This window comes from Hyla sarda, chromosome 5 (genome assembly GCF_029499605.1).
Source record: "Hyla sarda isolate aHylSar1 chromosome 5, aHylSar1.hap1, whole genome shotgun sequence".
NCBI classification, from domain to species: Eukaryota; Metazoa; Chordata; class Amphibia; order Anura; family Hylidae; genus Hyla; species Hyla sarda.
Window position 1 is genome coordinate 25,497,155 of NC_079193.1, and position 27,686 is coordinate 25,524,840.

The following is a 27,686-nucleotide window of genomic DNA, read 5'->3' on the forward strand; positions in this document are numbered from 1 at the left end:
CGCCTGATTCCCCCGTTTCCATCTGCTGCCTCCCTGCTTGTTCACCGAATGGACGTGACGTGAATCATTCCGCAGGGGCCTGACGAAGCCCCTAACAGTGTGATACGGCTGTGGCCCGATGCATGATTCCCCCTTTTCAATCTGCCGCCTCCCTGCTTGTGAGCCGAATGGACGTGATTCATTCCGCTGCAATCAACTTACCGGGTGAGTTGCTCCGCACCTTTCTTTCAAGTGTTTGCAGTAATTAACAGATGTTGCTCATGTTGTCTCCCCAAAATCCGGCATGTACTTCATGCATTGGGAGCGATGTGGCGCTCCACACCAACATCAATGTCAATCATCAGCAGATTAAAGTTTTGAAAGTTTAATTTGCACATGGCGTGAGATAGCAAAACGTTACTTTCTCTGTTGTCTTTGTATGGTCGGCAACAGGTTTGATTGAAACGGACTCCACGAAACCTATGTAGCAGTGTCAGTAATGTGGTGGGCTCTAATTCCTTTAACTAACCAAGTTAGGGAGAACACCACAAAAAGTGCATCCATGGAGCAAGGACGGAACTTATAGTAACCTTCTATAGACAAACAGCAAAAGATATGTAAGGCCTCGCAGGCAGGTCCCTCACTCTTTATATCAGTCCGTCATTTACCACTTCACATTCATTATACTCGGGTTTGTGTAAGCCATATGTAATTTACATCCTTATCATAAGTACAAAGTCCTGGAACCAATGATGCTATAAAAATAAATAAATAATTATTATTATAAGTGCTGCGGAATCTGTAGGCGCTATATAAATAAATAAAATAAATTATAATAATTTAAAGGGGTTATGTTATCCAGTGTTTTAAAGTGTTTTTTTTTAATCAACTGGTACCAGAAAGTTAAACAGATTTGTAAATTACTTCTGTTAAAAAAATCTTAATCCTTCCAGTACTTATTAGCTGCTGAATACTACAGAGGAAATTCTTTTCTTTTTGGAACACAGAGCTCTCTGCTGACATCCCATTTTAAGAACTGTCCAGAGTAGGAGAAATCCCCATAGCAAACATATGCTTCTCTGGACAGTTCCTAAAATGGACAGAGATGTCAGCAGAGAGCACTGTGGTCATGATGTCAGCAGAGAGCTCTGTGTTCCAAAAATAAAAGAATTTCCTCTGTGGTATTCAGCAGCTAATCAGTACTGGAAGGATTAAGATTTTTTAATAGAAATAATTTACAAATCTGTTTATACAAGATACCGGTTCCGCTCACCACCTATTAGGGAACATGCATCAGCTGAGCACGGACGTACCGGTCCCGCCCTCGGCCAAAGACGGAATATGAACAAAGAATCGTCCAGCTCCCAAGATGCAATAAAATAAGTATTCTTTATTGATCCAGCAGATAGGATTGACACACAGGAGCAGAAGCGTCTGACGCGTTTCGCACAGAACGTGCTTATTCGTAGACTCTACGAATAAGCACGTTCTGTGCGAAACGCGTCAGACGCTTCTGTTCCTGTGTGTCAATCCTATCTGCTGGATCAATAAAGAATACTTCTTTTATTGCATCTTGGGAGCTGGACGATTTCTTTGTTCATAATTTACAAATCTGTTTAACTTTCTGGCACTAGTTGATTAAAAAAAAAAAAGAAAAGTTTTAACCGGAGTACCTCTTTAAAACATATCCCCTATCCAAAGGATAGAGGACTAGTGTCTGATAATGAAGGATCCGACAGCTGGGACCCACCACAATCTCCAGAATGGCGCCATCTTCCTGTGCACAGTGCGGGGTCAACACGCCCTTCCACACATTTTCTATGAGAGCACCAGAGATAGCCGACTACAGCGTATGTGCATCGCCGGCGCTTCTATAGAAAGTACATAAGGGAGGAGTGTTGACCTTGCGCTGTCCACAGGGAGATTCGGCATCTTTCTGAAGATCAGACACTAATATGAGATAAGGTTTAAAAAAATGAAGCACCCCTTTAAATAAATTACAGACTCAATTTCCAACATGTTCTGCACCCTCTTAAATTAGAACCAGGCTCATCAGGGGGCATTATTTTCGGAGTCACACTTATTGTGCCACTGGGAGCTCTGTCTACTTACTGGAGGACTCAGAAAGACTAGTTTTAGTCCAGATAAAATAAACTGATCTTTTATATAGCCATAACAATTAACAGGACCAGATCGCTTCTACACAGATTTTTTTGGGGTAGGGGCTCACAACGCGGAAAAGCTGTTGATTTCCGTATGCTGTATAAAACAGTCATATTTAGGAATACACCATTAACCAATCGTCTAGTCTGAAGGCCAGAATCACTTTCTTACCTACAGTAAAAAATTGTGAGATTAAAGGGGTACTCCGGGGGAAAAGAAAAAAAAGTTTTCAAATCAACTGGTTCCAGAAAGTTATACAGATTTATAAATTACTTCTATTTAAAAATCTTAAAGGGGTATTCCAGGAATTTTTTTTATTTGACTATGCCACAGGGGCTGTAAAGTTAGTGTAGTTCATAATATAGTGTCTGTACCTGTGAGTGACGGTTTTCTCACAATTCTTCTGTGATTTTCACTCCAATATTTATTTTTACCAGCATACAAAATGACTGCTGTCTTAGATTTTTCCCAGCTTGCAATGCGGCCGAGACCTGACTCACTAGTCAGCTGATGACAGGGAGCCTGTTTGCTTCAATGGGTGAAGGGATCAATCTGCAACTAATGCAACAGCTGCAGCACCCTGATTGAAAACCACACTAATTTGAATGGATGCAGCTCATTTATGTTTCAATGGGTGGGGTGGCTGATGTGTGGGAGGGAGGAAGATGGAATTGTGGTATTTGTAGTCAAAAAAGAAAAGTCAATCAGGAAATACTAGTTCACAAACAGCTAGCCACAGTGTTATGGTAATCTCATGACATAGCCATTTAGCCCGAAGACAAGCGCAGATACTTCCTAAGCATGTCCATTACTGCCTGCCAGGTACATACTAAAATCACCTTATGGTGGAGAACCCCTTTAATCCTTCCAGTACTTATCAGCTGCTGTATGCTCCAGAGGATGTTGTGTAGTTCTTTCCAGTCTGACCACAATGCTCTCTGCTGACACCTCTGTCCATGTCAGGAACCGTCCAGAGCAGGAGAGGTTTGCTATGGGGATTTGGCTCCTACTCTGGACAGTTCCTGACATGGACAGAAGTGTCAGCAGAGAGCACTGTGGTCAGACTGGAAAGAACTACCAACTTACCATAAGAAAAGAACTACACAACTTCCTGTGGAGTGTAGAGCAACTGATAAGTACTGGAAGGATTAAGATTATTAAATAGAAGTAATTTACAAATCTGTTTGACTTTCTGGCACCAGCTGACTTTAAACCATTAGTTTCCCACTGGAGTACCCCTTTAAAGGGTACCTCTCATCAAAAAAACTTTTGATATATTATAGATTAATGTATGCAGAATAACTTTACAATTGCATGTTATTAAAAAATATGCTTCTTTCTATTTAATTTTCCACTTTGAAGAAATGACCACTAGGGGTCTCCCTACCAGTCCTGGCAGCAAGCATTTCAGACTCATGCTGGAGTCCTAAACACTACGAGCTGCCAGTCTGCTTTGTTCACAAAGGAGAACACTCAGAGCTGCCAGCCTGCTTTGTTCACAGCCTGTTTGGCTGTGAACAAAGCAGGCTGGCAGCTCTGAGTGTTTAGGACTCCAGCATGAGTCAGAAATGCTTGCTGACAGGACTGATCGGGAAAAATACAATAGAAAGAAGCATATTTTTCATTAACATGTTATTAGAAAGTTATTCAACATTCATTAATCTAAAATATATCAAAAGTTTATTTGATGAGAGGTACCCTTTAAGAAGCGATCGTGGAGGCCTTTTTTTTTTAACTTCCCATTAGTCATATTTTTGAAGAAACCCAATGTCATTCTTCTGCCTGGCCTGCAACGGTTGACAACAGGGTACAGTGGGTGTATTCTACTGCAATGGTGGTAGCTTTGTTGACAATGTTCCTCATCCTGTGCATCTTCAGCTGTTGCAAAACTACAACTTCCAGCATGCCCTGACAGCCGCAGGCTGTCAGGGCATGCTGGGAGTTGTAGTTTTGCAACAGCTGGAGAACCCCATTACTTTAGGATATAAAAGAACATATTAGGCAAACACTTGTGGTTCACTTACATCTAAGAACCGACGCGTTTTCTCCAGTTGTTTCTCCAGGGAAAAGTTTTTCTGGCGGAGGTCCTCCAGGTCGGCGTTCTTTTCTTGCTCCATCTCCATGTATCGGTTCACCTGCTCTTCCAGTTCCACCTCCAGGACCTTCACCTGTTTGTGGAGATCCCCGGAGTCCTTCTCGGCCTGACGTTGAACCTCGATTTTCTCCTTCAGAAGCTTCTCCGTCTCTTCCAGCAGCTCTGCAAAGGGACGTGACAGGGGATCCATCAGTCACAATTCACGGGTACCGTGCGCCAATCACAAGTGTCTCAATAACCCGTACGTTCATGGTAGGAAAAACATTGGACTGAAGAAGTTTTTAAGGTTTTCAGCAAGTTACACCTGATCTGTGCGAGCCGGGGCAGGCGTCATATAATTGTTTTTCGGCTAATAAAAAAAGCAATATAAATTATATGTAAAGAGCTTTACCCTATATGGAGAAATAGTTTGTAGCACTTACAAAAAGGTATACATTACATATGACTGCAACAGTATAATTAAATCTATAAGCCATGCACAATGTGGGTGTCATACACTTTATTGCTTGCATGGCCTAGTTGCATCCAGCTATTGTATTTCAGTAGTGTTCAAGCGCGTTCTATATCACTGCACTCTCCAATGTCATTAAAGGGGTACTCCAGAGGAATAAAAATGTTTTTAAATCAACTGGTGCCAGTAAGTTATACATATTTGTAAATTACTTCTATTTAAAAATCTTAACCCTTCCAGTACTTATCAGCTGCTGTGTGCTCCAGAGGAAGTTCTTTTCTTTTTTAATTTTTCTGTCTGACCACACTGCTCTCTGCTGACACCTCTGTTTGTCTCAGGAACTGTCCAGAGCAGGATAGATTTTCTATGGGGATTTGCTCCGACTCTAGACAGTTCCTGACACGGACAGAGGTGTTCACAGAGTTGTGTAGTTCTTTCCAGTCTGTCCACACTGCTCTCTGCTGCCACCTCTGTCCGTGTCAGGAACTGTCCAGAGCAGGAGCAAATTCCCATAGCAAACCTATCCTGCTCTGGACAGTTCCTGACACGGACAGAGGTGTCAGCAGAGAAGTACAAAGAACTGCCCAACTTCCTCTGTAGTAAACAGCAGCTGATAAGTACTGGAAGGGTTAGGATTTTTAATTAGATGTTATTTCAATATCTGTATAACTTTCTGGCACCAGTTGATCTTTCACTCTGGCGTACCCCTTTATTAACAATATCAAATTTGGAAAATTATAATTTTTTTTTTAAAATGGATGTTCACTATAAATATATCCAATAATTTGTGATAATTTTTTTTTATTAGGCCAAATATTCTGCATAGACATAGATATAGTAAATCCGATTCGGTCAGGGAAAGCTTACTGTATACTGTCTTAGCCTTTCAATTGTATTAGATTTCTAGCAATAGAAACCTCTAAATGGACTGTGGTCTTAGGTCATAGGCAAAATTTTCCTGAAATGCAAATTATTATTATTTTTTTTATTATTCAATTTATTTATAAATGTATCATTTTTTTTTAAATATGGTGTTCAATTAAAAAAAAAAATTCTGGATTGATAAAGAGTCTGTTTTATATTGTTCCCCACAAACAGCGCCACTTTGGTCCACAGGCTGTGTCTGGTATGGCAGTTCAGCCCCAGGTGAACAGCCTATGGACACGAGTGGGGCTGTTTTTGGGGAAAATAAAATACTCTTCTTATTTATTTATTTATTTTTTATAATCCAGTGTTTTCTAAACAGTGTGCTCCCAGCTGTTGCAAAACTACAAGTTGGAGACACATTGTTTGAAAAACATTGTCCCCCAATCTGTGGCTCTCCAGGTTGGGGACCAGTGTCCTATATAAGTGGGAGATAAAGTGAATCTAAAACAATACATGTGAGCAAATAAAATAAAATAAAAAACTAAGCTAAAATAAAAATGTTTGTAAATGCCACAAATATTTCAATTTTTTAGCATTATTTTTATGCATTTTATTTTATGTAAATTGTTTTGTAAATGTAACAAATATTTTCAATGTTGTATTGCTCATTTATACTTATTTGTATTGCATTATTGTTTATGCATATTTATTTTATGCAATATTAACATTTTTTATTTTTTGCTGCTTATTTTTATGCATTTTGTATCACTTAAAGGGGTACTCTGGTGGAAAACATTTTTTGTTAAATCAACTGGCGCCAGGAAGTTAAACAGATCTGTAAATAACTTCTGTTTAAAAATCTTAATCCTTCCAGTACTTATCAGCTGCTGTATGCTCCACAGGAAGTTCTTTTCTTTTTGAATTTCTTTCCAGTCTGACCACAGTGCTCTCTGCTGACACCTCTGTCCATGTCAGGAACTGTCCAGAGCAGGAACAAATCCCCATAGCAAACCTCTCCTGCTCTGGACAGTTCCTGACATGGACAGAGGAGTCAGCAGAGAGCACTGTGGTCAGACAGAAAAGAAATTCCTCTGTAGTATACAGCAGCTGATAAGTACTGGAAGGATTAAGATTTTTAAATAGAAGTCATTTACAAATATGCTTAACTTTCAGGCACCAGTTGATTTAAAAATAAATAAATGTTTTTCAATGGAGTATCCCTTCAAGATGGTTACTAAGTGATCCTAAAAATCCAATGTTTTTCCACAGCATGATGGAAGCCGGGATGTGACAGCCCAGTGCACCGGGTGCAGTTAGGCATACCATATATATATATATATGAATACTTTTTATGGTTTGGAACAAACTGCAAACTTTCACCAGGTGCTGTTACAAGGGAAACAGAAACCGTCACAGAGATGATTAATGTGAAACAGGCAGATGAAAAGAAAATCACCAAAAAGGGAAAAAAAATTAATTTTCTTAAAATCGCTGGATTTCCAGCGACCCCCTGCCTATTACCATCATCTTAAGGAGCTACAGCCATCATTTGTGATCCAATACAATAGTGATCAAGTGAGAAGATCAATCGCATCTGAGGTCTGGGTGGTGTTGGTGGGGGAAGGGGGGTAGAATTTGGAATTACATGATAAAGGGGGGGGGAGGAGAGTCATTAGGTAGATGTGATTGGTTGATGGATAAGATGATGGTTATTAATTTGTGGATACAGTTGCACAAAGAAGTAAGCAAACCCTTTGGTATTCCCTGGAATTCTGCATTGATTACTGGGTCTGATTGTTCTCGGAGTCATATTATAGACAAACACAAAGTGACTAAGCTAATAGGACACGTACAATTGTACTGGTCATCTTTTTATTGAACGTGAGCACATAAAGTAAACAACGACAGAGCAGGGAGAAAAAAAATAAGCTAACCATTGAATACCCTAAAGATCCCCTTCAGCAACAATCACCTCCACCAAACGTTTTTTGTAGCACTGAATACAATTTTTTGGCCCATTTCTTTCTGCAAATATACCTAATTTCCTCTATATTTCTGGGATATCTTGCAGGCACCAACCTCTTTAGGTCATGCCACAGTATTCCTATGAGGTTGAAGTCAGTTTTTATTCGATTCCTTAGTTGATTCCCTTGTGTGCTATAGTCTTGCATCACCCAACCTCTCTTCAGCTTGAGGTCATGAATGACTACCCCTACATTCTCCTTTGAAGTAGCTAGGAGTCAAGACCCTAAGGCTGCAGTGCAACCCCAGAATGGGATTCTCCCCCCACCATGCTTTACAATTAAGAGGTTTTGGTATTATTGTCCGGTGTTCTTTTTTTTTTCTCCATAGTGTTGTGTGTTTGTGCAAAAAAAGCTTTACTTTTCTTTTACTGGTCCATAGAACATTATCTCAGTAGCACTGTGGATGGTTGAGATAGTCTAAGGCATTGGTCCCTACCCAGTCCTCAAAATTATAGAACATAAGGGCCTAAAGTCACTGGCAGGTCGAACACCTACATATATTTACAAAAGGACAATATTTCCAGTGGCTAGAGGGTGGTAACTGACCAACAATTACTCTAGTAATAATAAGACTTAACTTATATTGGATGTAAAAAAAAAAATGTAAACCTCTATAAAAAAAAAAGTTAAAGTTAAAATGTCCTGTTACTCATTCAATAAGAATGTATCACATGATAGGGGTTAGACCACCTAAAGGTCCCCAGAGATTAAGCACTGTATAATTGGGATTATGTGTGCACGTGTTAGACCATTATCCAATATTAGAGAAACCAAACTACAGTGTATAAGAAAACACAACCTGTCATTGTGACAACCTGTCATTACTTAGTGCAGTGTTTTCCAAACAGTGTGTCGCTATGCATGCTGGGAGTTGTAGTTTTGCAACAGTTTGGAAAACACTCTTTTAGGGCAAGGATACACATGGCCCCTTTCATATATCTGTCTCTGTTTCCATAATGTAGAAAAATGCTCCGTTTCAAAATTCCTGGACTCAATTTGTATGCACAATGTAGAAACAATATTAATAAACAGGCCTCAGCTTTTAGCTGACTGTCAATCAGGAATGGGAGGGGGAGTATGGAGTGTCCCAGCCCTCTGGGGCTTGGGAACACCTCTTTGACACTTGGCATCAGGGCATTAAAGCATCTTAATACATTATGGAAGAACAGACAGATATATGACGCTATCTAACAGTGTCAGCAGCTTGGTTAATTAATTACAGCTGACAGATTCACATTAAAAGCAGGATCACACGGGATGTATCCACAGCGTATTTTACTCTGTGGATGTGCTGATGGCAGTCACAGAGGGAATGCAGAGCGAGCTGACTGCTGCCGACGCATCCGCAGCATGAAATAAGCTGCGGATGCACGCTGTGTGACCCTGCCCTAACATTACAGCTGATCCTAGAGAGTAGCAACAGTCTGATTATTTCTCATTTGTCTAACTGTGAATTGATATCCCTGCAGATTTTTTGCAATATTTTTGTAGCCTTTCCAGCTGCATGTGTCTCTATAACATATCTTCTGATGTCTTCTAAAAGTTATCTAGAGTTTTCTAGAGAAAAACAGATATTTCAGCTCTTGAAAACATCATTTACCCATTTTTTTGCATCCTGCACTGTGGATGTTTACTCAATGCATTCAATAAAAGACATGAACAATACAACTGTGTGTTATTAGTTCAGCTATGTTGTTTTTGCCCAAAGAACAACCAGAACGCGCTTTATAAGGAACCAACGCAGAAGTCCAGGCGAATCCAAAGGGTTCACTTATTTTTTCTTGCAACCGTACGTGTTAATGAGAGGTAAGAGTTAAACCCCTTGCTGGCAAAAGAGGTCTGGAACATCACAGGAAACATGTGGTTAGGCACAGGAGCTGGTAATTTAGCGGCGTCAAGCAAGGATTGGTTAGGTTAGTGCAAGGTATCAAGGAGCCCGAAAAGCCATAGGATTAGTTCATTCCCAAATCGTAGCCATTAAAAACACCCGATTAAAAGGTTTGGCCATGCGGGGGGTACAAACACACCTTCTTTGGGAGCTGCAACGACTGCAGCTTCTACTAAGCCTGGGAGAATAGAGAACAAAACAAATGCAGTGTAATTCACATGCCGTGTACAGTTCTTCTGCAGTACTGGAAAGGAGAGAGAGAGGGCAGCATAGGGAAGAATGGAGGGTGAACAGTAATAGGAATAATGTGGTGCAAATATTAAATGTGAATGCGAACTTATACTCAATGCACAGGTCCAGATAAAACGTGACATCATCGTGACACCATTGCAGGGGAAGGGGTAACTGGTGCCGTTCCGTCTTTGACTTTTGACTTATGAGGACCTGTCACATTGAAAGGCTTACCTGATGAGCGAGGGGGCTCTGGACACACTACACAACATGTCATACTCCAAGAAAAGGGGGGGAAAAAATATCCTTGTGTTAAAATAAAAAATAAAAAATACACGAATAAAGAGGAAGGACTGACGCTGCAAGGTATACGGTCCTCTGTCCTAATATGGCCGTGCTAGTAAATTGAGTAATAGTATAGTAATAAAGGACAACGCCAGTGATGGATTGGGGGCGGTAGTATAGTGTTCTCAAGCAAGTCTCGGCTCAGATGGACTTGCGAGAGACTATGGCAGTCCCATGTAAGTCAATGTGACATCCGCCAAATCTGTAGATTAAAACGCCCTAGTCTTGTGAAAGGCTCAGGCGGTGGCGCGCAAAACAATCTAATATCTTGCCGCCCGAACCATCACTGGAGTTGCGCTTTAGTACTGTACTTTATTAGCATTTATTTTATTTTATTTACTAGCAAAATATAAATAAATACTACCACTCGCCCCTTCTCACTGGGGGTAGGTCTATACAGCAGTGTTTTCCAACCAGGATGCCTTAAGCTGTTGCAAAACTACAACTCCCAGTATGCCCGGACAGCCTTTGGCTGTCCGGGCATGCTGGGAGTTGTAGGTTTGCAACAGCTGGAGGCTCCCTGGTCGGGAACCGCTGCCAAACAGAATGTGTCCTGCATTAGACCGTGTCAAACTCTATGAACAAGAAACAAGACAAATGGTAATGGCGCCCAGTTGTCACTATATATATATATATATATATATATGTATATATATATATTAGAGATGAGCGAACTTACAGTAAATTCGATTCGTCACGAACTTCTCAGCTCGGCAGTTGATGACTTTTCCTGCATAAATTAGTTCAGCTTTCAGGCGCTCCGGTGGGCTGGAAAAGGTGGATACAGTCCTAGGAGACTCTTTCCTCGGACTGTATCCACCTTTTCCAGCCCACCGGAGCACCTGAAGGCTGAACTAATTTACGCAGGATAAGTCATCAACTGCAGAGCCGAGAAGTTCGTGACGAATCGAATTTACTGTAAGTTCGCTCATCTCTAATATATATATATATATATATATATATATATATGTGTGTGTGTGTGTGTGTGTGTGTGTGTGTGTATGTATTTAAATATTTATTTATTTTTATTATTTTTTTTTTATTTATTACTATTATTTTACATTTCCAGGAAGAATAACAGAGGAACGGCACAATGGAAAAAGCACTAAAAAGAAAGATGCTTTACAATTGTTATTTCATACACAACTATTCACTAAAACAGATGGCAAGAAAACGGACGGGTTGTCGTCATTGACATATCCTAAAGGTTTACAACACAAATGCAGTCTACATGTTACACGTAATATTGTTGTTGTTTCATTAATGGATTTTTTTTTAAATTTACATTTAAGGATTATTCAGGATTAGAAAAAAAAAAAAAAGAGCAGATTTTTTTCCAAAAACAGCGCCACACCTGTCCTCATGTTGTTTGTGGTACTGCAGCTTAGTTCCATTAAAATAAATGGAGCAATGTCAAATTGAAGTTGCAATGCCACATACAAACTGAGGACAGGGGGTGGCGCTGTAGTTGCAAAAAAAAAAAGCTCTGGTTTTCTATTTCTGGATAAGCCTTTAGGGTACGTTCCCACGAACAGGATCTGCTGCAGATTTGGCTGCATATTTTCTGCTGCCGATTTTACCACCCATTGACAATGGGTAGCAAAATCAGCAGCAGATCATGTACCCTTAATTAGAAATGGTTACTTCTTTTAAACAGTTTATTATTATTATTATTATTAGAGTTGAGCAAACTTACAGTAAATTGGCTCATAGCAAACCTTGCAGCTCGGCTGTTGATTACTCTAGTCTGCGTAAATTAGTTCAGCTTTCCAAGGGTTCTGGTTGCCTTGAAAAGTCTGGGATGACAGTCTTAGGTCTCCTAGGTCTGTATCCACCTTTTCCAGGCAACTGGAGCCCTTGGAAAGCTGAACTAATTTATGCAGACTAAAGTAATCAACAGCCGAGCTGCGAGGCAATTTTGCTCAACTCTAATTATTATTATTATTATTATTAATAACAATAATAATAACTATAACAATTGTAATATTAATAATAATAATAATAATAATTTACTATTATTAATAATAATAATTATTATTATTAGAATAATAATAATTAACATACCTGTAGAAATTTTCTATAAAAAGTTAAAAACAAAATGCAGTCTACAGACAATCAGAAAAGGGTTTTTAGGCAAAAAGATGGAGGGATCTTTTAAAACTTAAATATTAATGTTATGATCAGTGTTAGATTAATGGTGGTCCGACTCCCACTGATCATTAAAATGATGGGACCACAGTGCTGCAGCCTCTTCATTGAGTAGCAGGCACAAGACCTAACTTTTAGCAGTGGTTGTACCTAGTACAGTGGTCCCTCAACATATGATATTAATTGGTTCCAGGAGAACCTTCATATGTTGAAACCATCATATGTCGAGTACATATGTCTATGTAAAAATGGTAATTGGTTCTAGGGCCTCGGAACCATTGTATGTTGAATCCATATCTCTATGGGAAACTGCTAATTGGTTCTGGGATGACCATTGTATGTGGAGTGTATGGGGAGTGTTTAACAAACCAGGGTGCCTCCAGCTGTTGCACAACTACAACTCCCAGCATGCATGTACAGCCATTGACTGTCTGGGCATGCTGGGAGTTATAGTTTTGCAACAGCTGGAGGCACACTGATAGGGAAACATTGATGTATGGGGTGTATAGTGTGTATATGTATTGTATGTGATGTGTGACATCGCATACAGTACTGTACAGTTCTTTAAATACCTTCAGGGGGGACAGAATGTCCTCCATTACGATCCTGCCGACTACAGCTCTATAGGAAATGAAGGGGAGGGCAGCCAGCAGCTCATTGGATGCCTGCAGCAAGATGCTGCAGGCTATTGGCTATAGCTGCACTGGGGGGGCGGGGCTTACACGGAGCTCACAGTGGAAGCCTGCGTGAGTTAGCAGGACAGCATGTGAGTAACAGGAGGCAGAACGGGGCACACGGGGCACATTATACAACTGTCAGTTGGTGAAGTTGTCTGCGCTGTCAGATAGCTGTTTGTACGATGGCCCCGACACACAGCAGCATCATATGTCGATGCTGCCTTCAACATACGATGGGCTCTGAGAGGCCATCATATGTTGAAATGATCATATGTCGGGGCCATCATAAGTCGAGGGGTCACTGTACTGCAGCTTAGTTCCATCCTGAGCTGCAATACCAGGTGCAGCCACTACAATGTGTATGGAGCTGTGCATGAAGAGGCTGCAGCGCTCATTTGTCCTTTCAATCTGCTAGGACCGGGAGCCCCCACTACTGGTGTCTTATTCTGAAGATAGACCGTCAGCTATAAACCCCTTTAAGTTTCAATTCCTGAATGATTGTACAAACAGAATCACTAACGTATTCAATGGCAGCAGATCCAAAATACAGACTCCTAAGTATATCCTAAAAATCGCTTTATAGGTAAAGCTATATTTTACGTTATCCCACAGGAACAATCACCAGGGAGAAAGTCCATTTATGACCATCACTTCATAAACTGAGGGTCAGGGGCCGTAGCAGAGTGATTAGCAATCTAGTCTCATTTGCATATTAACAATTTAAATCATAAATCTAATCAGTGCCAATGGGAACTGAACGTGAAAACTTCTGTCTCCCTGTTAATAAACTTTTTTTCATCACTGTATCCTTTGGGCCCCATCACCTATACAGCCAGACAGTGAGTCTACTCACAATTCTGAATTTCCGCTTGCGAAATTGCGCCTCAAATTAAAGCCCATAGACTTCTATGGGAATCCGCACTCCCATTCACACTTTTGAATTTCCGCTTGTGGAATTCCGCTAGCGGAATTCCACAAGCGGAAATTCAGAAGTGCGAATGGGAGTGCGGATTCCCATAGAAGTCTATGGGCTTTAATCTGAGGCGGAATTCCGCAAACGGAAATTAAGAAGTGTGAATGGGAGCGCGGAATCCCATAGAAGTCTGCGGGCTTTAATTTGAGGCAGAATTCCACAAGCGGAAATTCAGAAGTGTGAATGGGAGTGTGGAATCCCATAGAAGTCTATGGGCTTCAATTTGAGGCGGAATTCCGCAAGCGGAAATTCTGCCATGTGAATAGAGCCAGAAACCAGTTGAACTCTATGGACTCATTCCCACTACGATTATGCAATAAGGCTGGGAATTATATTTAAAAAAATAAAATAAAATAAAAAAAAACAGAATTTTGGACCATATCCAGTTTTGTTCCCAGACTGAAAATTGTGGTCTGCCACTGTTTTAAGTCCGGCAATAAAACTGATATGGTTCAAAAAAAGAGCCATTGACTCAGTTTGGCTCATTAAAATCCATGGGGTGTTGCGCGGGTCTGGCAGAGATATGGCAGTGGATGGTTTTTAAATTTCCCTGCCGGATTAGGCAACCGTATTGCATACTCGTAGTGGGAATGCACACTAAAGCTGGCCATACACATAAGATAGGTTGTCCAGCCAACAGCCATCCCTACTGATCCACCACATACATACTCACGCTCAGTGCAGCTGAGCATGCATGTGTTTTCAATGGACAAAGAAGCCACAGCAAAACTCCCCTTCCACAGCTGATCTCCCTGAGAAAAGAAAGATTAGGTAGCAGCAATCCAACATGCCTGATATCATCTGTCTGGGGAGAGTCAGGAGGCCACTGTACACATGAGATGGTCTGCAGGTTCGGTGAACACTTCTCTAATGTTGTATGGTCAGCTTATCCAGCCTTCGAAAAGCAGAGCTGTTTCTTCCAGAAACAGCACCACACCTGTCATCAGGCTGTGTGTGCTATTGCAGCTCTGTTCCATTGAAGTGAATGAAGCCAAGTTGTAATACCACACAAAACCTGAGGACAGGGGTGGTACTGTTCATGGTTCAGTCTTTTATCGGAAGCCGGAATATGAATTTCCACTGCCGAATTTTTTGCCGTGGAAAGTCATTAGGAGGCTGCTGCACCGGAATTTCCTTGCTCTATTTTTATGCTGGATTCTGCTCAGAAAATCCGAATTATGAATGGACCCTAAGATGCCCAAGGCCCAAAATTGCAGACTAACCCCATGATGTGCGGCATTGATGGCTGTGACAGGTTCGCTATATATTATCTAGTCACATAGACGACCTGATGTTTATATAAGCAGCCGCACAGGTTCCGGGTTGGAGCCGGTTTTATAGGGCGGCAGTGACAAGGTGTAAAAATAATGAGAGATGACACCAGACACGTATAATTACAAGTCCAATAAAAGTTTACGGGAGGACACTTACGTTGCTCGGCTGGCGCGGCCTCGGCTTTCAGGGCGAGCTTCTGCCGGGACAGCAGCTCCTTCTCCTCTTGTATCTGCTGCCGCTCCTGCTCCAGCTCCTGCAACCTGTTACCTGTACTCTGCAGCTCCAGTTCAAGATGCCGGATGAGCTCAATCTTTTCCTGCATTTGCTTTTCAAGAAAGACTCTTTCGTCCGTGTACCCATCGAGGAGGCCTGGAGATAGGGGAAGAAGGGGGCACGAATGTTAATGGTGGTCCGCAATGAAACTGAGAAGATCAAAGGAGAAATGTAAAAGAATAAGTGTAGCTCACACCTATATGAACCGAGGTCTCTCTGGATGTTCACCAAATACCCAGTGTAGCAAAAAAGGCAAAAATTATATATAGAATAAATCCAGACCTCAAGGTAACCAAAACTAACAGTTAAAGGGGTACTCCAGTGGAAAAAATTATTATTTTATTATTTTTTTTTTTTTAAATCAACTGGCTCCAGAAAGTTAAACAGATTTGTAAATTACCTCTAAAATTTTTTTTACCCTTCCAGTACCTTTTAGCAGCTGTATGCTACAGAGAAAATTATTTTCTTTTTGAATTTCTTTTTTGTCTTGTCCACAGTGCTCTCTGCTGACACCTCTGTCCATGTCAGGAACTGTCCAGAACAGGAGAAAATCCTCATAGCAAACCTATGCTGCTCTGGACAGTTCCAGACATGGACAGAGGTGTCAGCAGAGAGCACTGTGGACAAGACAAAAAAAAAAGATAGATATTCAAGATATTCAAAAAGAAAATAATTTCCTCTGAAGCATACATCTGCTAATAGGTACTGGAAGGATAAAGATTTTTTTTAATAGAAGTAATTTACAAATCTGTTTAACTTTCTGGAACCAGTTCATTTAAAAAAAGGTTTTCCACCGGAGTACCCCTTTAAGGTAAACAATGAATAAAATATATGTGGGAGACCGTATACAAATGTTATTTATTAAGATAAACATAAAAAGCATATATAATCATGTCCCATCACAGGGCCCTTGTGAATGGGATAAAATCTTAAGAGCAGATAGCCACACTAATAGTACTAATATTAAAATATAGTATAATTTCAATAATGTAATATATATAAACTAATAGTAATATATATACTAATAGTTAATAATATATATATATAGTAATAGTACTAGATAGCCACACTGAAAATTTAAGAGTGAAAAAAAAATTATAAAAATTATTACCGTATATACTCGAGTATAAGCCGACCCGAGTATAAGCCGAGACCCCTAATTTCAACCCAAAATCCCAGGAAAAGTTATTGACTCGAGTATAAGCCTAGGGTGGGAAATACCTCATCCCCCCCTGTCATCATCCAGACCCGTCATTAACATCCTCATCATCATCCCCTTGTCATCATCCCACACATCTCCCCTTCATCATCCTCTTATCATCCCACACATCCCCCCTTCATCATCCCCTTATCATCCCACACATCCCCCCTTCATCATCCCCTTGTCATCATCCCACACATCTCCCCTTCATCATCCTCTTATCATCCCACACATCCCCCCTTCATCATCCCCTTATCATCCCACACATCCCCCCTTCATCATCCCCTTGTCATCATCCCACACATCCCCCCTTCATCATCCCCTTGTCATCATCCCACACATCCCCCCTTCATCATCCCCTTATCATCCCACACCCCCCCTTCATCATCCCCACCCCCCTTCATCATCCCCACACCCCCCCTTCATCATCCTCTTCTCATCATTCGCCCTCAGTGGTCTTCAACCTGCGGACCTCCAGAGGTTTCAAAACTACAACTCCCAGCAAGCCCGGGCAGCCATCGGCTGTCCGGGCTTGCTGGGAGTTGTAGTTTTGAAACCTCCGGAGGTCCGCAGGTTGAAGACCACTGCGGCCTTCAACATCATCCAGCCCCCTCTCACCCCCTTTAGTTCTGAGTACTCACCTCCGCTCGGCGCTGGTCCGGTCCTGCAGGGCTGTCCGGTGAGGAGGTGGTCCGGTGAGGAGGTGGTCCGGGCTGCTATCTTCACCGGGGGCGCCTCTTCTCTGCGCTTCCGGCCCGGAATAGAGGCGTTGCCTTGACAATGACGCAAAATTACGTTGGCAATGAACGCACCTCTGCGTCGTTGTCACGGCAACGTGACTATTCTGAGGCCGGGCCCGAAGCGCTTAGAAGAGGCCTCCCCGGTGAAGATAGCAGCCCGGAACCACTATCCCACCGGACCACCTCCTCACCGGACAGTCCTGCAGGACCGGACCAGCGCCGAGCGGAGGTGAGTACTCAGAACTAAAGGGGGTGAGAGGGGGCTGGATGATGTTGAAGGCCGCAGTGGTCTTCAACCTGCGGACCTCCGGAGGTTTCAAAACTACAACTCCCAGCAAGCCCGGACAGCCGATGGCTGCCCGGGCTTGCTGGGAGTTGTAGTTTTGAAACCTCTGGAGGTCCGCAGGTTGAAGACCACTGCGGGTGGGGGAGTTCACTCGAGTATAAGCCGAGGGGGGTGTTTTCAGCACGAAAAATCGTGCTGAAAAACTCGGCCTATACTCGAGTATATACGGTAGTATATATATATATATATATATATATATATATATATATATATATATTTATATTACTGAAATTATACTATATTTTAATATTAGTACTATTACAGTGTGGCTATTTGCTCTTAAATTTTTATGTATTTTATCCCATTCACGAGGGCCCTGTGATGGGACATGATTATATATGTTTTTTATGTTTATTTTTAATAAATAACATTTGTATATGAAGCATGGTCTCCCACATATATTTTATTCATTGTGTACCCTAACTGTTAGTTTTGGTTACAATTCTGCGGTCTGGATTTAGTCTATACATTATTTAAGATCTAAGGAGCAAGTGAATGAAAAAATAATACTTCTTGCTATTTCTCAGGCTGTAGATAAGTGTTTCTCAACCAGGGTGCCTCCAGCTGTTGCAAAACTACAACTACTAGCATGCCCGGACAGCCAAAGGCTGTCCGGGCATGCTGGGAGCTGTAGTTTTGGAACAGCTGGAGACACCCTGGTTGTAAAACACTGCTCTAGACTATACCTGGCACTTAAACGCATTCTCTAATTTTGACAATTCCTTTTCACATGCTCTAACAGGGTTAATGAATATCATGGAGGGTGGGTCCCCTGCTGAGGGCGCTATTATCAATGAGCTAAAGGGGAAAGATACTTAACAAGTAGTGGCTCAGGGGACCCAGTCTGTCCATATGGTCATTGATCTGAATGAATGCATGCAATACTACAATTTCCCTGCAGGGGGCACTGCAGGGAATAATAATAATAATAATGTATATATATAAAACTCAATGTGTGTGTATGTATATATGTGAGTATGTATATATGTATGTATGTTCCACAAAACGTCCAAACGGCTAAAGATATTAACATGAAACTTGGCCACATGTTACTTACATGTCAACAACAAACATAGGATAGGTGATTTAACCCTTACTCACCCCCATTTGCCAGGGGCGGGGTTTATGTTTAAAGTCCCATACAAGTCTATGGGAAATATATGTTACTGCATAACTTCCAAACGGCTGGAGATATTTCGATAATACTTGGTCACATGTTACTTATATGTCCACTTAAAATATAGGATAGTTAATTTAACCCTTAACTACCCCCATTTGTGATGGTCGGGGTTTTTGTTTAAAGTCCCATGAAAATCAATGGGAAATGTATGTTCCCACATAACTTCTGTTGGGATAGGAGGTTGAGTTAGGAGGTCGGGATTTGAGGACGGGATAGGAGGTCGAGATAGGCGGTCGGGATATGAGGACGGGATAGGAGGACGAGATAGGAGGTAGAGATAGGAGGACGAGATAGGAGGACGGGATAGGAGGACGGGATAGGAGGACGGGATAGGAGGTAGAGATAGGAGGTCGAGATAGGAGGTCGAGATAGGAGGACGGGATAGGAGGACGGGATAGGAGGACGGGATAAGAGGATGGGATAGGAGGTGGAGATAGGAGGTGGAGATAGGAGGACGGGATAGGAGGTCGGGATATGAGGTTGGGATATGAGGACGGGATAGGAGGTCGAGATAGGAGGTCGGGATATGGGGTTGGGATATGACAACAATATATGGGGATGGGATATGAAGTCAAAAGCTTCCTCCTTTGTTTATTTTCCTCCCGATAAGGAAGGAAAAACCGGGCAACGCCGGGTACTCAGCTAGTAATAATAATAACATTTAAAGTACAGGATTAGTAATGTAATGTATGTGCACTGTGACCTCACCAGCAGAATAGTGAGTACAGCTCTGGAGTATAATACAGGATATAACTCAGGATCAGTACAGGATAAGTAATGTAATGTATGTGCACAGTGACCTCACCAGCAGAATAGTGAGTACAGCTCTGGAGTATAATACAGGATATAACTCAGGATCAGTACAGGATAAGTAATGTAATGTATGTACACAGTGACCTCACCAGCAGAATAGTGAGTACAGCTCTGGAGTATAATACAGGATATAACTCAGGATCAGTACAGGATAAGTAATGTAATGTATGTACACAGTGACCCCACCAGCAGAATAGTGAGTACAGCTCTGGAGTATAATACAGGATATAACTCAGGATCAGTACAGGATAAGTAATGTATGTACAAAGTGACTCCACCAGCAGAATAGTGAGTACAGCTCTGGAGTATAATACAGGATATAACTCAGGATCAGTACAGGATAAGTAATGTAATATATGTACGCAGTGACCCCACCAGCAGAATAGCGAGTACAGCTCTGGATTATAATACAGGATATAACTCAGGATCAGTACAGGATAAGTAATGTAATGTATGTACAAAGTGACTCCCCCAGAAGAATAGTGAGTACAGCTCTGGATTATAATACAGCATATAACTCAGGATCAGTACAGGATAAGTAATATAATGTATGTACACAGTGACCTCACCAGCAGAATAGTGAGTACAGCTCTGGATTATAATACAGCATATAACTCAGGATCAGTACAGGATAAGTAATGTTATGTATGTACACAGTGACCTCACCAGCAGAATAGTGAGTACAGCTCTGGAGTATAATACAGGATATAACTCAGGATCAGTACAGGATAAGTAATGTAATGTATGTACACAGTGACCTCACCAGCAGAATAGTGAGTACAGCTCTGGAGTATAATACAGGATATAACTCAGGATCAGTACAGGATAAGTAATGTAATGTATTTACACAGTGACTCCACCAGCAGAATAGTGAGTACAGCTCTGGGGTATAATACAGGATATAACTCAGGATCAGTACAGGATAAGTAAAGTAAGTACACAGGGAACCCACCAGCAGAACAGGATATAACTCAGGATCAGTACAGGATAAGTAATGTAATGTATGTACACAGTGACCTCTCCAGCAGAATAGTGATTACAGCTCTGGAGTATAATACAGGATATAACTCAGGATCAGTACAGGATAAGTAATGTAATGTATGTACACAGTGACCTCACCAGCAGAATAGTGAGTACAGCTCTGGGGTATAATACAGGATATAACTCAGGATCAATACAGGATAAGGAATGTAATGTATGTACACAGTGACCCCACCAGCAGAATAATGAGTACAGCTCTGGAGTATAATACAGGATATAACTCAGGGTCAGTACAGGATAAGTAATGTAATGTATGTACACAGTGATCACACCAGCAGAATAGTGAGTACAGCTCTGGAGTATAATACAGGATATAACTCAGGATCAGTACAGGATAAGTAATGTAATGTATGTACACAGTGACCTCACCAGCAGAATAGTGAGTACAGCTCTGGAGTATAATACAGGATATAACTCAGGATCAGTTATCTCGCGAGCGCTGTACTACACAATTCCTTGCATAATCGTGTACTCTAATTAGCGCACAGACAATGCTATCTTCTTTTATAGAGATTCTAAGCAGATTGACATGATGGGACTGACCTGCTCCACACCTACACCATACATGGGTGATACACATGACTACAACACCCATTACACCTGAAGGGCCGACATAACTCTCCCATATTCCCCCATCGCTCCAGGCACTTCACCTATTAATATAGCTGAGCCCACATAAATATTGACGGGACAAGTCCGCACAGGCTTCATAGCATTGTCTCCGGATTCCAGCTGTCATCTCCTCAACGCGTCTCATTACACCTGGTGACTATTACCATGTGTCCTCTATGGAAACCCTGTTTCCACAATAAGAGATCCCTCGGACGAGTCTGTGGTTAGGAGACGTCCCCGGCTATTGACACAACAAGCAGCTAAATGATCAGTATACGGCTGCAAAACCGCAAGTCCTTTATGTCATTACTGCAAGCCTCTAGCTATTGCAAAACTACAATTCCCAGCAAGCCCGGACAGCCAACGGCTGTCCGGGCTTGCTGGGAGTTGTAGTTTTGGATATAGTCACATTATGTCACATTATGATTCCAGTGGAAAGCATTTTATTTATTTTTTTAACTCAACTGGTTGCTAGAAAATTAAAGATTTGTTAATTACTTACATTTAAAATTTTTAATCCTTCCACTACTTATCAGCTGCTGTATAATAGAGGAAGTTCTTTTCTTTTTGAATTTTCTTTCTGTCCGACATCAGTGCTCTCTGCTTGACACCTCTGTCCATGTCAGGTACTGTCCAGAGCAGGACAGAGGTGTCAGCAGAGAGCACTGTGGTCAGACAGAAAGGAAATTCAAAAAGGAAAGAACTTCCTGTGGAGCAAAGAGCAGCTAATAAGTACTGGAAGGATTATTATTATTTTATTTTTTATATTATAGTAATTTACAAATATCTTTAACTTTCTGTCACCAGTTGATTTAAAAAAAAAATAAAAAAAAGTTTTCCAGTGGAGTACCTTTTTAAAGGGGTACTCCGGTGGATTTTTTTTTTTTTTTTTTTTATATCAGCTGATTCTAGAAAGTTAAACAGATTTGTAAATTACGTCTATTTAAAAAACTTAACCATTCCAGTACTTATCAGCTGCTGTATGCTCCACAGGAAGTTGTGTAGTTATTTTCTGTCTGACCACAGTGCTCTCTGCTGACACCTCTGTCCATGTCAGGTACTGTCCAGAGCAGGATAGGTTTGCTATGGGGATTTGCTCCTGCTCCGGACAGTTCCTGATATGGACAGAGGTGTCAGCAGAGAGCACTGTGGTCAGACTGGAAAGAACTACACAACTTCTTCTTGAGCATACAGTAGCTGATAAGTACTGTAAGGATTAAGATTTTTATATAGAAGTAATTTACAAATCTGTATAACTTTCTGGCACCAGTTGATTTAAAAAAAAGAATATTTTCCACCGGAGTACCCCTTTAAAGTTAACCTGACGGATCCAGGTGCCGATTCCTGGTTCCACCCTTTATTATCGGACAACCCCTTTAAAGGGGTACTCCACTGGGCAGCGTTCGGAACATTTAGTTCCGAATGCTTTGTGCGCGCTGCTGGGGGTAGGCCACGCCGTTCGGGACATTACCCCACGCCCCCTCAATGCAAGTCTGTGGGAGGGGACGTAACGTGAGGTCACACCCCTTCCCATAGACTTGCATTGATGGGGTGTGACCCCCCGCTGCACGCAAACAGCATTCGGAATGAATTGTTCTGAACGATAGCCAGTGGAGTACCCCATTAATACTTCCCACAGCTAAATGTTTGCTACACCTGTATTCAGTCTAGGCAATCCACAATGGGCTAAATAGGCCTAAAAAAGTATCCGCTATCCACAGAATAAGTGTTACCTGATCCTAAGGGGGGGGGGGGGGGTCTAACCTATGGTTGTACCCCCCACAATCAGGAAGGTATCCTCTATAACAGTGGTCTCCAACCTGCGGACCTCCAGATGTTGCGAAACTACAACTCCCAGCATGCCCGGACAGCAGTTGGCTGTCCGGACATGCTGGGAGTTCTAGTTTTGCAACATCTGGAGGTCCGCAGGTTGAAGAACACTGCTCTATAAGTTTGTAGGGGCTGAAATGCCCCCTTAAATGGGCACTGTCATTAACTTTTTATTTTTTTTGATAAGTTGTAGTACTTATGTACTGCAACATATTTCTAATATACTTCAATTATTTTGTTGGTGGTTAAAATATTGGATTTTTCTTTTGAAATCCGGCCACTAGGGGTCTCCCTCCTAGTGGCCGGCTGCAGCCTGCTGTGACGTCACAGCTGAATTCGGACCGATCCCAGCCGGGCATCGGTCCGAATTCAGTCAGCCTGCACGCGCTCGCTGCTTGTCAATCAGACAGTCGGGAGCTAGCGTTGTGAATGCCGGGGCTGTGCGCATTGGCTCCCTGGCCTCGCACGCCGGCCCCGCTCCTGGCATATACACGCGGTAGCGCGCACCGAATCTCAATACTGCGCTGCTGCTGCCTCATTGTTTTCAACACAGTGTGCCTCCAGTTGTTTCACCACTACAACTCCCAGCATGCCCTGACAGCCAATAGATGTCAGGGCAAGCTAGTAGGAGTTGTAGTGGTGAAACAGCTGGAGGTACACTGTTTAGGAAAACAATCATGGCCAGTATAGATAAGCTAAGGGTGTATAGACGAGCTAAGGGCGGAAGTCGGCCCCCAGCAGGCAACAGTGACATTGCGCCTACTGGGGAAGTCTGCCTGGTAAGTGAGCACACTACCAGGTAGACAAAAAGCCATTTCTAAGATAGTAAAAAAAAAAAATAGGGATAGATGGGCAATAGGCAGGGAAAGGAAGAAAAAAAAAGGATGGTGGGAGCTACTCTTTAACTTCCCTTGTTTCACAGAAAGACATAAGAGAAATACTGGAAACACTCCGGGCCGAAATTCAGAAATCCATCAATGATTACAGGACTGAAGCCCCAAACAATGTACAGGAATACATTATCACGGCCGGCTGACCATCCAGCTACACCATATAAAAGCTCGGAGGCAGAGTCCTGGCATAACCTTCACTATGTAGCTATTTACTATCGATTAAAGATATTGTTTTGCTAGCACAGTAGTCATTAGGAAAATGTAATATAGATAATATAGACAGACGCTGATTAATGAACGGTTATGCAAATATGAAGGGAATATGCTTTCCAAATGTTTTAATGGGAAATACTAAGGACGACTCCCATGGGAAAGGACTTTAGGACTTTTATTTGACAGTAAATATAAATGTAGTGACCAGTGTCAGGCAGCTGCTGCCAAGGCAAATAAGATCATGGGGGGCATCAATAGGGAAATAGTTTAGTTTAAAGAGAACCTCACATGATCTTGTTATATTTTATAATCCTACCAGTTCCCTGCCCCCATCATGATAAACCTCCCCCTGGCTTTATTTTTATTATTTGTTAGTTTTCTACCTTGATATTGCTCTGTATTTTCTGCTCAGTCAGATTCACAGACTGGGAAGGGGCGTTCCCCAGCAGGTGTGACATCATCTGAAGCCATACAGGGAAGAACTTCCTCCCTCACTCTGCTACACACAGCCCAGAGCAGTTCAGTGTGTGATGAGCTATGATTGGATAAGCCTGTACACACCCCTCAGCATTTTCTGTTTTTGGACTTCTGCGAGGCCAACAGGAGGAGTCCAAAGTCTGTGCAAGAGATGGGGGGAAATGAGCTCTGGACAAGTATGGAGACACCTAGTGGCAGCTTTTTTAAACACAAATAAAACATATAAAACTTCATTTTTTTTTTAAACACAGTATATTAGAAAGGTTTTTTATTTACCATAAGGACCGCAATAGCAAAAATATAAGTTTTAATGAGAATGTCCATTGAAATCACCTTTTCAGGCATTTATTTTCAAGCTTCCATTGATTTCTATGTGAACTTTCAAGGAGAATCGTCACCTCACCGTTACACGTCCCTTTTTGCCTGTGTGAACATACATTAAGAAGGCGCATCCTTTATATTTACAGCAGTGTTCTCCAATAATTGTAAAACTACAACTCTCATGCATGCATTGTAGTTTTGCAACTTCTTTAGACTAACCAGTAGGGAAACAATGTTATATTGCAACCTTTATCAGTCTTCTTTGACCCTGCTCATTTTTGTTAGGATGTGAAGGCATGCTGGGAGTTGTAGTTTTGCAACAGCTGCAGGCACACAGAAGGTTTCTCTATCAGCACAGATGGGGATTCTTTACTGTAAGAGCAGTGAGACTATGGAACTCTCTGCCAGAAGAAGTGGTCATGGTTAACCCAATAAAAAAACAGGAAGGGCCTGGATACATGGAGTATAATAACATTACAGGTTATTGATACTAGATTATGAATAATTGTTTGTAATTGAACTCTATTACCCCCTATAAGGTGCAGAAAAAAAATAGAGCCACAAATATAATGTGGAGGCTCCTCGACCTCAAATAAGCCCCTCAGCCTCTGGCAATAAGAGGTGAACACTGGGGTTTGCTGCCCCCCATGGATATTATTTATTAATTAATTAATAAATATTTATAATTATTTGGAAATATATATATATATATATATATATATATATCTATATCTATATATCTATATATATATATATATATATCTATATCTATATATATATATATATATATATATATATTAATTTTATAATTATTATTTTTTTATTATTTTTTAAGTCCTGAAGCCTGACAAGTGAACTACATCCTGACCACTGAACGGTCTCCTTTACAAAATGTTTTCATTAAGGTTTGGAGCTTACTGCATAGGGTTAATAATTTACGTGCTCATAACTTCTCTATCCAATCCGCCTTTAGTTTCAGGATTCATAGAGAGCAGAACAGGCCTGAGGGCAGCAGTCCAAGGTAATAGATTTTCCTGTGCATTCCACTATAATGAGTGCTTTATAGAGTGTCACCCACTATTATAATAATAATGGAGAAAACTAAAGTATACAGTTCTTGCAGCACCCCTACAGGTAAAATGGAGCATTACATGTTGTTCATTGAAATCAATCATTAAAAGGGGTATTCCTGGATTTTTTGTGTTACGGGGGCTGTAAAGTTAATTCATAATATAGTGTCTGTACCTGTGTTTCATGTAGGACTTGTAATTCTTGCAATCTTTTCCTCAATGTTTATTTTAACAGCATACAAAATGAGTGTTGTCTCAGGTTTTCCCAGGTTGCAGTGCGGCCCGAGACATTACATCACTAGTCAGGAAATGAAAGTGAGCCTGTCCTGCTTCAATGGGTGGAGCGACCGCTGTGTGGGTAGGGGTGGGGGATTGGTGGGGAGATCATTCTCCACAGGTCTGCAGGGAATTGTCCCAGATGTGCTGCAATGGGTGGGGTGGCTGATGTGTGGGAGGAAAAAAAGGGACCTCACACTAACAAACAAGGTATCCTGGGACTAGTTGGGGGGAGGGAACTCCAACAGGAAATAGCCATTTCACAAAAAAAAGCAGCATTATGGTGGCCTCACATCACAGTCATGTAACTCCAAGACAAGCATGGATCCTTCCTAAGCATGTCCATTAGTTCATTACTGTCTGGCAGGTAAGTACTAAAATCACCTTATGGTGGATAACCACTTTAATGTGGCCTCTGAAAACAGCTCTGACCCATCTAGAGCAAAACTCTACAGTCCTCTGAAGAACCTCTAAGGCTTTGTTACACTGTGGAAAACACGGGTGGAAAATCCCCAAATAGCCGAGAAATGGTGCACTGTCTCCATAGACAGCAATGCATTTCTGAGCGGTTTCTGCCGAAAGAATGAAGAGGTTTATTCTTTTAGTGGAGAGAAGAATCAGAACTTTTGCGGCGGCGAAATCTGCCGTAGAAATTCCATCATGTGCATGGTACATGCAGAATTCCATTGAAAACAATGGGACTTTGCGGCAATTTGGCGGGTGTGATTCTAAGAAGTCAGCAGCAGATCCTTTAGGTCCTGTAAGCTGTGAGGTGCGGCCTCCATGGATCGGACCCGATACTCCATTTCTCACAGGTGATCTAAAGACTAAGGTCTGGGAAATTTGGAGGCCGGGACACCACCTTGATCTCTTGCCAAGTTCTTATTTCATAAACAAATTAAGAAGTTTCCAGTGAGGCCGGAGGAATAATTCTGAAAGAGGCCTCTGCCATTAGGGGTCACGCTGTCATGAAGGGGGGGACATGGTCTGTACAATGTTTAGGCAGGTTGTACGTGTCACAGTAACCTCCACATGATGCCATGACCCAAGGTTTTCCAGCAGAACATTGTCCATCACATCACCCCCACCATCTTGTCGTCTTCCTATGGTCCATCCTATGGTGCATTATGTCTAGACCAGGTTACGGTTGGGTTCACATCACGTTTTTGAAAAACGGATTCCTCAAAACCGGACTAAACTGTATCAAAACGTGTGTACAAATTTTAACCCGTATACGGTTTGAAAAATGATGTCCGGTTGCATCTTGCAACTTTTCACTCCATT

At 41.6% G+C, this 27,686-nt stretch overlaps 1 protein-coding gene across 4 annotated transcripts in view; it reads right to left on the minus strand.

The window, feature by feature from the left end:
• The window catches only part of AKAP9 (A-kinase anchoring protein 9), a 330,692-nt gene that overhangs the window by 60,991 nt on the left and 242,015 nt on the right, over window positions 1-27,686 (minus strand). For 3 of the 4 annotated variants that reach the window (XM_056519035.1, XM_056519033.1, XM_056519031.1), the window contains 3 exons: window positions 15,273-15,485; window positions 9,607-9,645; window positions 4,167-4,399 (listed from right to left, as the gene is read on the minus strand). In XM_056519035.1, coding sequence (XP_056375010.1) covers window positions 4,167-4,399; window positions 9,607-9,645; window positions 15,273-15,485 — 485 coding nt within the window. The remainder of the gene's footprint in view (window positions 1-4,166; window positions 4,400-9,606; window positions 9,646-15,272; window positions 15,486-27,686) is intronic. The other variant, XM_056519032.1, reaches the window with a different exon arrangement.